Here is a 14,287-nt window from a genome sequence, read left to right as displayed (position 1 = left end):
GCTGAGGCTCGGATCACCTCCATGGCGGTGATGACAAGGGACCTCTTCAGGGTTGATAGTCCACAAAGACTCCCCTCCTGCCCATGACTCCTAGCACTTCCCCAGCACATGGCCTGCATGTAAGGGGCATGGATGCCGCATAACCAAGGGATTTATCTCTGGGAGCCCTGCTCTGGCCACAGTCATCTTTGGTGAGAGGGCAACTCAGTCAGCTGTGAGGGAAGCAGGGTCAGAGCAAGATGCTGTGATGGCGAGAGGTCAGAGGCTGACGTGGCTGAAAAGACACAGCGGTCATGGCAGTCCCTGTGGTCCCTGGCTACCATAAAGCTGTTTCGGCCACTTGTTTGGGGGTGTTGCACAGAGGAGGGCATGCTGACCACCAGTCCAGCCCATAAACACTTTATGGTGTCTCTCATGATCTCTCTTCGGGACCAAACCTTTTTATTTATTGCATCATTTAGCAGAGAATGGGCACTGTGTGAAGGTGGAGCTTCTCTGCTTGTGCAGCACGGAGATGGGGAAAGACTCTGTAATCCAAGAGTGACGTGGGCCAGCTGCCTCGTCACCACCACCCTGTCTCTGCCCCCGAGCCTCAGTTTTCTCATCTGCAAAATGGAGGAGTTGGATGAAGTAATGTCTAAAGCCTGACGCTGATTTTCCAGTTGTAACAAGTCTAATATTATAGGAATATTCATAACTCACTTCAGTTTTTTTAATGCAACCCCCTCTTCTCAGGCAGGGCTTCCCTGACCACCCTATTTAAAATTGCAGGGCTTCCTTGGTGGCGCAGTGGTTGAGAATCTGCCTGCTAATGCAGGGGACACGGGTTCGAGCCCTGGTCTGGGAAGATCCCACATGCCGCGGAGCAACTGGGCCCGTGAGCCACAACTACTGAGCCTGCGCGTCTGGAGCCTGTGCTCCGCAACAAGAGAGGCCGCGATAGTGAGAGGCCCGCGCACCGCGATGAAGAGTGGCCCCCGCTCGCCGCAACTAGAGGAAGCCCTCACACAGAAACGAAGACCCAACACAGCCAAAAATAAATAAATAAATTAAAAAAAAAAAGAAAGGGGAAACGTCCGGCTGCATATCACAAAGCTCCAACAGCCCCTTGATTGAAATTGCAAACCACTCTTCCTGCCCCTTGGCACTCTGATTCCCACTCCCTATTTGACATGAGACATCTTTCACGGATTTCACGTTATTAACCATTTCCCTAATAGAATGTAAGCTCCCCAAGGGCAGGAATTTTTGTCTGTCTTGAGCACAGCTGTGTTCATAGAAGAGCGCCTGGAATATAGGGGGTGCATGGTCAACGTCACTGAATGAACAAATAGACACTGCACCATCCTCCTCCTCATCGTGGACACCGCCGGCACCGTGATCGCTGTCTGTCCCGTAAGGAGGGTGCGTGCTCCTGTGCTCCCGGCTCCCTCTGCCGAGGAAAAGGGCTGTTGGCAGCAACATCCTTGGCACTCCCTCCCCGCAGTACATTTGGCAATCTGCCCCTGCGGAACCTGTTGTGCCCCCTTCCTCTGGATTCTGGTGTGTTCCTTCCAAAACTCCACCTGTGCCAATGGCAGGCATTTGGCCAGGGGGCTGGCTCTCTCTTAAGCCCCCTGATCATAGAAACCCCCAACACATTCTCTGGGGTGGAAGGGGGCCTCCCCGAAGGCTCCAAGCACACGGCAGGGACTTGCTGAGCAGCAAGGGAAGAAAGAGTGTGGATGAGGAGTACAGGCACTCGGGAGTGAGGGTGCGTGCGTGCGTGCGTGCGTGCGTGTCTGTGTGTGTTGGCACTACCTCTGGGTCCTGGCCTTACTGAGCATGGGCAGAAAGCACCTCATGCCCTTGTTTTGGCTCCGGAGGCTCAGATGCGCGGGTGGAGATGTTCCCTCACTGAGCCAAAGCCAAGAAGCCCCACTTGCAGCCCTGCCTTCTTAGTTAATTAAACATTCGGCCTGCGTGCCCAGAGAAGCTTTTATGCTACATTGTTTTTCAGCTACAGAGGGCCCTAAAGACGCCAAATCTAGGTTGGATCTCTGGGCCCTCCTCTTGGCATCCTGCCAAGGATCTCTCTGGGTGCCCAGAGACAAGCACTCGCCTTCCCCACAGCCTGGCTCTCCCCTGCCAGTCAGTGCCTCACGCACCCAAGCCCAGGCAGCCCTCGAAGCATCCTCACCCGCTCTCCCCTCGGCCCTCCTGCCTTGCTGGATCACAACAGGCTCACTGAGGTGACATTTTCTACGGTAGCACCTGCAGCCACCTTTCGTGGCTCAGCAATGTTGCTTCACAGGAGGATACAGACAGAGGGAACATTTGTGTATATGCAACTGCATGTGTGTATGTGTGCAAGTGTGGACAGGCTAACATGTGTCTATTTGTTGCATGCACATGCATACAACGTGTACAGTACGTCCACGCGCGTGCACTCACGTACACAGGTCTCTGCACATGTGTGTGCATGCATGTGCATGTGTGTCTGGTGTGTTCTGCTCTCCTCAGCTCAGTGTTTGAAAAATTCATCAGAAGACAAGCAGTCCCAGAAGGAGTGGAGTCAGCAGTGGTTTTTCCAGCTCATGGAGCAGCGCGTGGGTTTATGCCCCGCCCTGCCTGCGGGCTCTTGGCCTCACAGAGAGATGGGGGGTAGGACTTCCAACAAACCTCAAGCTTCTAGTGCCCTGTCCTGCCCCCACTCGCCCTTTCCTACACTCCAGGTCTCTGCTCTGATCCTCTGGGTGGGACGCGTGTCCCAGCCAGGCAGCAGGAGTGGGGTGGAGAGCGCTGCCCTCGGGCCCTGTCCCCCTCTCCCCCAGAGTCGGGGCCCCTTTCCACGCCCAGGGGCACCTCCTCCACCCTCCTCCTTGAGCAGCTCTTAGAACAGCACGTCAGCTAATCAAGCAGCTTGCTCATAATCAGCTCTGATGGGTTCTTCTGCAAAAGTGCATTCTAATGAAGTGGGGAGAGGGAGACTGGGAGAGAGCGGGGATGATGGGTTTAAGCTTTCGGACAGGCAGGGGCACGGGGTCCCAGGGCCCCCATACAAATGCTGCTTCTCGGGCTGGAGAGAAAATAAGTGACTATAGCCCTTCTGGGGCTGGATTTGCAGACCCTGCGGGTAGGGAAGGGGTCATGTGTGCACACACGCCTGTGTACTATACACACACATATGCCCCTGCTTTTGAACTCCCAGCTCGTGCTGTGTGCCGGGAGCCACATGTGCCCAGTGCAGGGGCTCTGCCCTCTGAGATCACACACACACACGCACGCACACGCACACACACACACACACACACATGCGCCCCTTTCCCTCTCCCAGGGCTGGGAGACATTGTCGCTCAGCACAATCACAACAGGCCCAGCGAGTCGCTGAGACGGAATGCATCAGATTCAATTCATTAGGACTGATCGCTCCATGAATGGGGCTGAATAATTGATGAGCAGATGCAGCTTTCAGGATGTTCCGCATACTCCGAGGCTCGCTGGAGCCCTGTTATTTATTTATTTTTTTAAGCCAACAAACCCGGCCAAATGCTCGCTGGTGCAGGCGGGTGAAGGGAGTAGAGCAAAGGTTAGATGTTTTAATATGTGATGTTTACACTGTAAACTCTCGGTCCATGGCTTGTGACAGAAATGGATACAGGCGGGTCGCCCCGAGATGCTGGGAACCGGAGGCAGGCTGGGGATGGGGCCTGGGGGCTGTGAGGTTCCTGCCGGCACAAGGCCCCTGGGCTGGGCAAAGCTTTTAGGCTGAAAGGGGGGGCCAGGATGCCCCTCAGGCTGGCTGGGGTGCAGCAGTCGGGGGTGGGCAGTGAGGCAGATGCTGTTAGGGTCTCCTCTCTCCTCCCCAGGCTGGAGATGGGCCCCCGAGACAGCCCCTCCCCCAGTTCTCAGGCTCACAGCCAGGCTTCCCGGAAAGTCACTCCAACCCAGACTAATGTCTCAGTTTCAGCTCAAGAAACACACACTGTCTGGCACTGTGACAGGTGGTGCGTGCACAAGGGGGCATGTGACACGGCCCCAGTGTGCCGATGAGAGTGAGCCCTGGTGACAAGTGAGCAGAGGAGCGAAGCACTGATTGCACGTTTTGCTGCTACCTTCCGTTTCTCCAGCTGTTCTCCTGACATCTGCCCCTGGAGGTCCCATCTTCACTGCACGCGTGAAGGGGCCCAAAACAGAGGCAGCATCTGTCTCCCCAAACCTTTCCTTCCCCCAGACTCCCCTCTTCCTGTTCACAAGGCCTCCACCCCGTCTTGCTTCAGGAGTCTGGGGCCCCCTGGGGCCTTCCCCCTGTGCCAGGGCCCCTTTCGCAGGTCCGGACCCCCCTGCTTTCTCTTCCTTCCCATGGGCCCTAGGGCACAGGCTGGCCCCCTCTCCGGGTTCATGTTGTCCTTTGGGGATATGCGTGAGCCTGCCCTGGCTCTTCAGAAAGGAACATAAGCCCCTGACCCAACACGGCCACCACGGACCCAGTGACTTTCCACCCCAGCTGCCTGGCTTTTACTGACCTCTCCTTAGCCAGGCCTGGCAGGCGCCACCTCTCCGTCCTGCCCCCTAGGTGACCGGGCCACCCTGCTCTCACCCACCGTCCAGACAATCTCCAGGCCTGTCAGTTCCAAAGAATGTGTTTGGGAGGGAGCTTCACACCCCCGCACAGCCCCTGAACCCAGGGGACAGCTGTCGTTTAGTCACGAATTCATTTATTTGCTCATTTATATGCATTCATTTGTTGAATGCACAGACATTTACTGAATGGCTGCCACGTACCAGGCACTGTGTTAGGTGCCCCCGCACAAAACAAAGACCTCACCCAGGTGAGCATGGAGGGCCTGGGAGGGAGGAGGATTTTAGGTACCAGGCGGTGCTCTCCAGGCCTCCAGCTGCATTAGCAGGTGGAAGGGCCTTGCCCATCCCATCAAAGCAGCCTCGGCCGGCCAGTCTGAGCCCTGGAAGGGAGTCAGGGCCCCCAGCATATGCACCCTCCACCCAGCCTCCCGCTGCGTCTGCCCTCCGGCTCCTGCCCCTCTCCTACCTGTTGGTCTCTCATGGGCCCTGCTGAGTTCTGGGTGGCTCCATGCTGACATCAGGGGAACAATATAGCCTGTCACCTCTGACCTGGGCCTCTTGCCCAGGTGCCACGGACCCCTCATGCCCCTGGGGCCAGTGCTGCCTTGACTTGCAGCCCACAGAAGGAACTGGAATGTAGAGGTACCCGTGGCCTTCTTCTGTACCCCCCGCAATCTCCCCCTTCCCGGCCCCCAGCAATCTTCCACCCTGCCCCCTTTTTTCCAAACTCCAGGCCGGAGCCCTCTCTTCCGTGGCTTTCCACTCCCTCAGGACTGCCTGCTGCTGCCTAAGTGGCTGGCTGAAGAGCGGCCCACAATCCTGGGTGAGCGGGAGGGCTCCGGTTCAGGCTGGCAGTGGGGGGAGGCCTACCTTTGACGGCCACGTGGACGCTCTGGCTGATGGAGAGCTGCGGCTGGATGAGGACGCTGCACAGGTACTCCCCTTCGTCCATGCCCTTCTGCACATCAGTCAGCTTGAGGGTCCCGTTCTCGAACACCACCTGGCGGTGGTTGTCGGGCAGCAGGAGGGCGTCCTTATACCACTTGATGGAGTAGTAGGGGTAGCCGATGACCCTGCAGTTGATAAGGGTGTCCCGCCCAGCGACAGCTGTGATGTTCCTCATCGCCCGGATGCTGGGGGGGCCTGGGCAGGAGTTGGGAGGGAGGAGGAGAGGAGGGGTGATGGTGCGGTTAGCCAGGGACGGCCAGGCGCTGCCCCGTGATGCTCTTCTCAGTTGCTTGGACTCGGAAACTCTTAGGGGATGGAAATTTGGCAGGGGGAGAGGGAGGCCTTTTTTACAAGACTAAAGGCAGAGGTTGGAACTGGGGGCACCCGTGGTCTCTCCCGGACTCACTGTTACTAGCTTCCAATAGTTGCAAACAGACACGTTTCATTCATGCCCGGGGCGAGAATCCATTCCCCTGACGGGATAGGCTAGATGAGCGAACTGAAGCCTCACCAAGAAGTTACTGGGATTTGGGAGGGCGAGTCCTCATTTATGAGGAGATTAAGATTTGGGGGTTAAAATGGAAAAGTAGAGATTTTGTTATTTTCATTTGATTTGCTCATAATGGTCTTGTACCAAAAGGGATCGCACATACATTAACTATGTAAAGGACAATAGGAAGGTCTTCAATGGATGATTTTCTTTCAACAGGTAAATGTGTTTTGTGGGTCCCTGAGAAGGGGCTATAAAGAGGGGCTCTGACCACACTGGCGGAGGGGAGGGAGTGTCGTCGCCTGGGTCAGCTAGGTGGATGGCCATGTGGGAATTGCAAAGGGGGCTCAGAGGCCACCATGCAGGGCTAGTGCTGGAGTGGGTACATGAAACTCTGGGCTTCCAGCTCCCCACCCAGTAGATGAGGGGCAGGACCAGGGCGTCTCCCACGACCCTGCAGCTCTGTCCCCTTCCAGTTCAGAGAGGGCGGGAGGGTGGCCAAAGGGAGGCCACATTTCTCATGGGGGGTCGGAGACCTGGAACAGGTGAATTTAGCGTGAACGTCCCGCTCCCCTTCCCCGTTCCCATGACAGCCACCAGCGCCCCTAGTCCAGTGCCCCTTCTCTCCCACTCCCCTGCGCCTCTTCTGCTCTCATGTCAGGGCTCACTGGTTGGGTCAGATGAGGACCAGTCTGAAGCCACAGGGCTGCAAAAAGCTTCAGAGGATCCTCTGCTCTCACCACAGCAACTTGGAGACCTGAGGCACGGGGATGGTCACCTTGAGGACTCCTTCCCCCTCTCCTGAAGGTGCTTGCCTTGGGGCACCCTCACCCAGCCTGAGTCCCCTATTCTTGATGGCTGGGGTCTTGGAGGGTAGCCAGGGGAGGGTGGACTGAGAGATGCTGGTGCCCTGGCTCCTGGCTGCTTACACCTCCTGGAGTATTGTGGGAGTGGGATACAGCTTCGGTGGACACCCCTATCAAAGGGCAAGCCTGGCCCCACTGCCCCTTCCTTGTCCCTGGCCTTGCAAGGTCCTGGTGGGACTGTAGGTGCCAGTGGAGTTCTTAGTGTCCCTGGGGCCAGAGAGATTGATGGGGAGGAACGGGGTGGTGGGCAGGATTGTGGGAGGGGTGAAGGGGGATGGGGAATGGGAAAGCAAAGGGGGTGAACTGTACCAGACACACACACACACACACACACACACACACACACACACACACACGAATGGATGATGGGACTTGCGGAGGGCAGGGAAACGGGGAGAGAGAGGAGAGAGACCTCTACTAAAATCAAAATGACGATTAATAATAAGTACTAATCACCACAAGAAGAATGGTAACCACAGAGGTGGCAAAGGAACTCAAAAGCCTATTCTGATATTTAAATGTAGACAGGCACCTCTTACGTTTATTCGCGCCTGATATTCAGCACTGCCCACCGAGTTCCGTGCGGTGCACCGGTACACGCCCCCGTCGCGGATCTGGGGCCCCGTGACATTCATGTGGCTGATGGTGGTGCCGTCGGACATGGTGTACTGGCTGGTGCGGTGGCTTCCGTCCCGCACGACGGGCTCGTCGTCCAGGGCCCACGTGACGGTAGGGGGCGGGGCGCCCTTGGCTGCGCACATCAGTGAGAACTGCTCCCCGGGATTGACCACCTTCTCGCTGAAGGATGAGACGATGCGGGGCGTGCCGTCTGCGGGGAGCGAGGAGCCCCCTTAAGGGTCACCGAGTCACAGAGAGACCATCCCCCCCAGGCCACCCCACCTCGTCATGGGGAGGAGGCAACGCAGAGGACATAACGATGGTAAAGCACTTCCGCGTACTTCCAAGATTCACGTACCATCCGCAAAACCCTGTTTAGTGCACGTGAATGAAGACTCCTGGATTTGAATCCTCCCTCAACTACCTGTTAGCTCTGTGTCTTTGGGCAAGTTACTTAACCTCTCTGAGTCTTTCCATCTCCCCTCTGTGGAGGATGGAGATAATGCGGATAATGATTATATCCTCCTGGTACTGATGATGTGAGGAGTAAATGAATTAGTGCATTAAAGATGCTTACACAGCACTTTGTAAGTGCTCAATAAATGTTAGCTCCTTTCAACTTTTCCTTTTCTGCCTCTTTCTCCTCCCTTTTTAAATAAAGCCATAGAGGCTCAGAGGTTAGCTATGTGTGGAACCAGGACCTGAACGGTCCAATTCCAGCTCTCATTCGAGTGGGAGGGGTGCTGGTGCTGTAGCTCTGTTAGCAAAAGCCTGAAGCTTGAGGCTTAAAATGCAAGCTGCCCCGGGGCAGTGGTGGTGGTGGGGTCTGTTTTGGGGCTTAAGTCTTGGTGAATGGAATAACCTTGGACAGGACAAGTAACCCCCCCCAGCCCCACTTCCTCTATGGATCATGGGGGATGTAATCATTAACCCTGGCCATCCTTCCACACAGGATTGCTGTATAGGATTAAAATAGGTGCTAAATCCTTGAAAAAGTCAAACACCAAAACAAACATACAAAAAAAAGCAAGGCAAATGTAACATGGCACTCTACATGCCACCCACATTTCACACCAAAATGCTGACGTTAACTCAGGCTGCCAGCCCCTGGCCCCATTTCTGAGGGAGACCCTTATCTCCAACCTGGGGAGAGCCTGGTGCCTGGTGGAGCCTGGGACTGCCTGGCGTGGTCACTGCCTTTGGCCTCTCCTCTGCCTCTCTCCCCAGCCCTCCCTCTCTGGCTGCCCCTCCCTTCCAGCTCATTGCCCCTCTCACCAGCCTCATTCTCCACACCCCAGCTCTGAACTGGTGGGCACCACCTGTCCTGTAAGATCCACCAACAGCATAGGGGTAGCCCTCAGAGAGAAAACGCACTGGGTGGGAGTAGTCTGCTCCTGGGTGGGGAGTAGTTCAGACAGGAGGTCCCCTGAGATGAAAGGCACCCATTTCACACTAGGCTGCACCCAGCTGATGTGTTTCCTCATTGGGAAGAGAGACCAGGGATAGGGCAGGACAAGAGGAGGTAGGGGCTGAGGAAGGCAGTTTGCTGGGCACTGGGTGAAGGATGAGGGCTTAGCTTCGATGGATGCCCAGCTCTCATGCCCCACTTGCCAAGGAATGAGGACCCCTGGGCTGTAACAGTGAGACAGATACCCGTGGGGTTTGCCCGGGTTTGGTGTTTTTGTTATCACAGTGAAAAATCCTTGGAAGGAACAGGATTATGGGAGCAACAAAGGAGCTGGGGAACCACTAAATTTGTTGGTAAAGATAGGGCCTCTGCTAAACCCCCCTGCATCTTTGTGCAAATAAGAAAAAGGTGCCTCCTCTGCATGGCCACAGCCCAGTGTGTGTGCATGGCTTGGTAAGTGGGTGCAAGCTGGATTTCAGTCCTCACCCTCTTAGCTGGGCACCTTGTGTAGTGAACAACCCGAACAACCATACACAGAGGTGCTGGGTGAGGAACCTTGGGGGGTGGTAGCTTTAAAGGGAGAGAGAAGCAGGCAGAAAGCCAGGTCCATGGTAAGAAACAGGGCCTGCTGTGAAGAGACCTCAGGCAGGGAGAGGATTCAAAAATCCAGAGGTTCCCAGCACCCTTCCAGGGCCTCTGGGAGACCGAGAGTCTTTGAGACCCTACTGAAGGCCCTTCTAATAGTGAAGTTCTAGTAATTTTGAAGGGCAGAGTCAACAGAGTATGGTGGATAAGAGCCCTGAGTTCAAACCCCAGTCCTCTTCCTTAGCAGGGCTGTGTGACCTTGGGCAAGTGACCGGAGCCTCGGTTTCCTCAACTGCAAAATGGTTATTATTTAAAAAAAAAAAAAAAAAGTATCTCCACACAGTGCCCTTGGGAGGATTAAATAAGATAGTGCATCTGCCTGGAGTGGTGTGAGTGCTGGATGAATGCCTCCTGCCTCTGGCCGCGCTGCAGGAGTCCTGAACCTGCCTGTGTGCCCCGGCGGCCCCAGCTCACCCTCGAGCACAATGATGGCGAAGTCCTGGGCAGTCTGGGCTTTGCGGGTGGCGAAGCACTGGTAGGCCCCGGAGTGGCTCTTCTGGGCCGAGGTGATGAGCAGGGTCTCGTTGCTGAGCCCGCGGATGGAGATGGCCTCGTTGGGCAGCACCAGCTCGGTGTTGCGGTACCAGCGGAGCGTGAACTCCGGGGAGCCCGTCAGGGCGCAGGAGAGGATGACCGTGCTTCCAATGCCGGTCTTCAGCTTCTTTGGTGTCAGGGTCACATGAAGAGGGTCTGGGCCGGACCAGGCAGGGGAGAGGCGAGGGAAAACGGGGAGGAAAAGAGAAGAAAAAGGACTCACTGTGAGTGGAGTGTGGCCCAGGAGTCAGGAGGCCCTGATTCTGTCTCCAAGACTCCTTGTAGCAGGGGGGACCAGGACGAGCGAATTCCTTTCTCTAGGCCTCAGTTTATTCATCTGTTAAATGGCAGGGTCAGGCCAGGAGATGTCTCTACATCTGTTATTCTGATGGCTTGTGCTTTCCTGACGTGGGCCCTTTGGCTGGGCGGGGCTGGGAAGCTCCCTTTGGCTCATGAGGAGGATGGGAGCTTGGCTGGTTCATTGTCCTCGCTGTCACCCACCCTAGAAACCAAGGAGGCACCCGCGGCCCAGCCACCTGTCTCCTGTACTTATACAGATAACCACTTGCTACCTTCTGCTAGTCTGACTTCCTTTATATGCATCAGTTAACCACCTGCTCTTCATCCCCACCACCCCTGTCCTGCTGCAGGCCTGCAGCTCCTGGCCTGGACCCATGCAGTACTCTCTTCTCCCTGCCCCCCTTTGCCCTGTGTCCCTCCATCGGTTCTCCATGCTGCAGCCAGCCACCGCCCTGTTCAGAACTTCCACGGCGCCCAAAAACTCAGCGTGGCATTCGAGGCCATCAAAGCCCTTGGGGACCTGGTGACCTTCTCAGCAATGCAGTGTCTAGACCAGCAGCCTGCCTGTGGTTCCCTCATCCTTCACATTGAACTCAGGTGTCCTCTCTTCCAGGAAGCCTTCCTGGACACCACTCCCCTCCCAGGCTGGGTTAAAGACCTCTCTTCTGGGGCTCCCTGTGTGTAACTAACACAACACTAAGCTCATGGTCTTCTAATCACCCCTTTGTTTCTATCTCTCCCTCTGGACTATGAGCCACTTGAAGGCAGGGCCGTGTCCCTCATCTTTATATCACTACTGCTGTCCGAGTCATGTTTATTGCTTGACTGGCTGGCTGGCTGTTTACCACCCCCAAGCTGGCCTCTCTCCCTTGATCTCCATGGGCTTGGGGTTCTGTACAGGAGCTTGAGGCCTGCAGGAACCTTGGACCCCCAACGAGGGAGCCTGCAGGAGCTGGGGGCACGGCAGGCCCATCTGGGTGGGCACAGTCAAAGCACACACAAGTCTGCTCACACTCTGCTCTCCCCACTCACTCCCAGAGCCTCTGCCCGCTGTCCAGGAAATGTCAGTGCAACATGACGCAGGTGGCATCCTGCTTGTCCCGGTCACCAGCCAGGGCTCTCAGGACCCTGCCAGCCAGCCGCTCTCTCCTCACTGCCCCTGCACGGGCTAGGATGCGTGGGAGGCTTGGGGGCAGAATGATGCGGAGTATGGAAAGCACTGCTCTCCTCTCCATGAACCTGGCAGAGAGGAGCTATCAGAAGGATGGAAGACGGAGAAAAGCTAAGTCACTTCCCTTTGAACCTGGTTGTCCAGTCAAGCCCAGTGTGGGAGAGGGTGGGGAGCTGTCTCAGAGGAGAATGAGGTGTACCCTTCCACTCAGGGGCGGGGGCAGGCGGTGCATGCACACAGCTGTAGGCAGTTACTTATTGTGTGTCTGTGTGCGTGCTCTAGGATGAGAGTGCGTTACGTGGAGGAATGTGTGTATCTGTGAGTGTACGTGGGCCCCATGTATTTGTGCACATGTGTACGGGGAGGTGGGCATGTGAACTTTCAACACATCTGCCTGTGTGTGTGTGTGTGTAAGTACCTGCCTGCCTGTCTGTCCTGAGGCAGGAGCTCTGAACACCAAATTACTCAGTTAGGTTTGCTAATTTTCCAAGGATTTGAGGGTATGTGGCTCTCCTGACCTGTTCCCTGAGACAGTGTGTGTATGAATGTGAGTGTGAGTGTGAGTGTGAGAGTGTGTGTGTGTGTGTATAGCAGGAGGGGTTGAAGGTAATTCTAGACCAAACAATTTTGGACAGTGCTTAGGTCAAGAGTGTACTACTCCTGGTCCTTCTACCTGCCTACTCTGCGGTCCAGGGTTTGTTTATACGAGAGGACCCCCCCCCACCTTGCCCCCAAGCCTTCAGCATTGTAACCTAAGCATTTGTATTATGAACTGTTGCTCCCAGAGCATTTCTTGGGGCTCTTTCTGCTCTTCCAGCTTCACAGTGAATTTGCAGAGGGGAGGGTCTCTTCCCCACACTGCAGATAAATGTGCTCCAACTGTCAAGACCCCCTTGACTATGGGGAGGACACCGGGCCCATATCTGGGCTGAGGGCGACAGGACAGCAGGCCCAGAAGGCCAGGAGGGGGTGGGCTCTGTGTGGTTCTCTGGTCCACCTGAGGGTCCGCAGACCTGCAGCTCTGCGCTCATGAGATAGGTGGTGAGCTGGGAGGAGAGCATCTTTGGTCAATCTTAACGGCAGAGGGGCCCTTTCTGCAGGATGGGGATGGGATCACCTCTGGACAGCCTCTTTCTGCTGCCCAGGCCGAATCCCTCACAGTGCCCTCAGGTGCAAAGTTCAAGGACTCAGGCTATTGCTGCCCCACAGGATTGAGATCCCACAAGGGTCTCCAAATCTCAGCCCCACTGCTGCCAACACCTTCCCTGCAGCCCCGAGAGCAGGGAACTCGAGGGAGGGACGGGGTGGGGGGGGGCAAAAGATGCCCCTGGGTCTCATAAATCCCCCTCCAGGGTTCTTTCCTTAGCTTCAGCCCCTCTGCCTCGACCTCTCTGCCCTTCCGGCAGCTCAGCAGCAGCAGGGGTCTGCGAAGACCTCCCGCTCTCCACACATGCTCCCTGGACCCTGGGGCTCTGGGATGGGGAGGAACAGGAAGGACCAGAGTTAGTGCCCAATTGGCAGGTCCTGGAAAGGCTACCTTGCTTGTTTACCTCCAGTGTCTGCCCTGATCAATCAGTACCTCTATTAATTATCGCTAAATATTCTGAATGTCGCCTCTGATGGGTTCATATGTCCTCTGATAGATTCACATCAGCACTGTTTCCTTTAGTATAGACTCTGCCTCCTCCCAAGAAGCTGAGGAGCCCCGTGAGCTTATCACATCACCGTCATTGTCCCTTTTGACCCTCGTGACCTCTGGGACGTAGGAGGGCCAGGGTTATTACCCCCTTTGACAGAAGAGGGCACAGAGGTGATGCCCAGGGTTATACGATTTTCCCCAAGTCAGTTACTATCTGACGATATCAGAACCAAAAGGCAGGTCTTCTGATTTCAAACCCAGTGCTTTTCCCAGAACACCAACCTGCCTTCCCCAGGACACCAACCTGCCTTCCCCAGGACACCAACCTGCCTTCCCCAACCAGGGGCTCATCCCCTGGGGCCGGCCAGAGGCAGGGGCGGCTGCCCCCACGCCCCTCCCCACCGCACGCGGTGCTCTCAAAGGTTACTGAAGCTGGAAGAGGGGCTTCCCCGCTCACCGATGACCGTGAGGGTGCCTGTGGCCTCTGCTGAGCCGAAGGTGTTGGTGACCTCACAGATGTAGGTGCCGCTGTCCTCGGTCCGCAGGTCACTGATGGTCAGCCCCGTGATGTGCTTGGTCCAGCGGCTATCAGCTGGGAGGGGTCGGCCATCCTTGAGCCAGCGGATGGCAGGGATGGGGTAGCCGGAGGCGGTGCAGGGCAGCTCCATGTTGTGGCCGGCCCACACTTCCTGGGAGTGGAAGCCGTCCAGGATGGTGGGGATCGACTCGGCCGGGTCTGGAAGGCAGAGAACACGAGAGGTCCTGGCCAGCCCTGGGTGGGAGCAGGAAGGCAGGCACCCAGAACTTGCTGCCCACTGGTGCCCAGAGTGAATGATACGCAGTGTGGAAGGCTCACTGTGTCTCCCTGTGCCCCAGACTCTGGCCCAAACGCTCCTACTCGGGCCAGACGGAGGCCCTGAGAGGCATGACTGGGAGCAGGGGCTGGGGGAGGAGAGGATATGGTGGGCAGACTAGGCTAGAATGACAGACAGACAGACAGACAGAGGGAAAAAGGGAAACAGCAAGAGACACAGGGAGGGAGAGACTTTCATACAAACAGTCCCTGTGTCATGAGAATCATGACATCTTGGGTTTGTAATTCTGG

General features: G+C 56.3%; 1 protein-coding gene across 1 annotated transcript in view; it reads right to left on the bottom strand.

The window, feature by feature from the left end:
* The window catches only part of DSCAML1 (DS cell adhesion molecule like 1), a 352,019-nt gene that overhangs the window by 81,821 nt on the left and 255,911 nt on the right, over nt 1-14,287 (bottom strand). The window contains exons 5-8 of the mRNA XM_068555005.1: nt 13,640-13,918; nt 9,953-10,228; nt 7,400-7,696; nt 5,434-5,706 (exon numbers count right to left, since the gene is read on the bottom strand). Coding sequence (XP_068411106.1) covers nt 5,434-5,706; nt 7,400-7,696; nt 9,953-10,228; nt 13,640-13,918 — 1,125 coding nt within the window. The remainder of the gene's footprint in view (nt 1-5,433; nt 5,707-7,399; nt 7,697-9,952; nt 10,229-13,639; nt 13,919-14,287) is intronic.

This window comes from Eschrichtius robustus, chromosome 11 (assembly GCF_028021215.1).
Source record: "Eschrichtius robustus isolate mEscRob2 chromosome 11, mEscRob2.pri, whole genome shotgun sequence".
Taxonomy (NCBI): domain Eukaryota; kingdom Metazoa; phylum Chordata; class Mammalia; order Artiodactyla; family Eschrichtiidae; genus Eschrichtius; species Eschrichtius robustus.
Note: the sequence above shows the minus strand (reverse complement) of the source record. Positions and strands in the feature narration are given on the sequence as shown.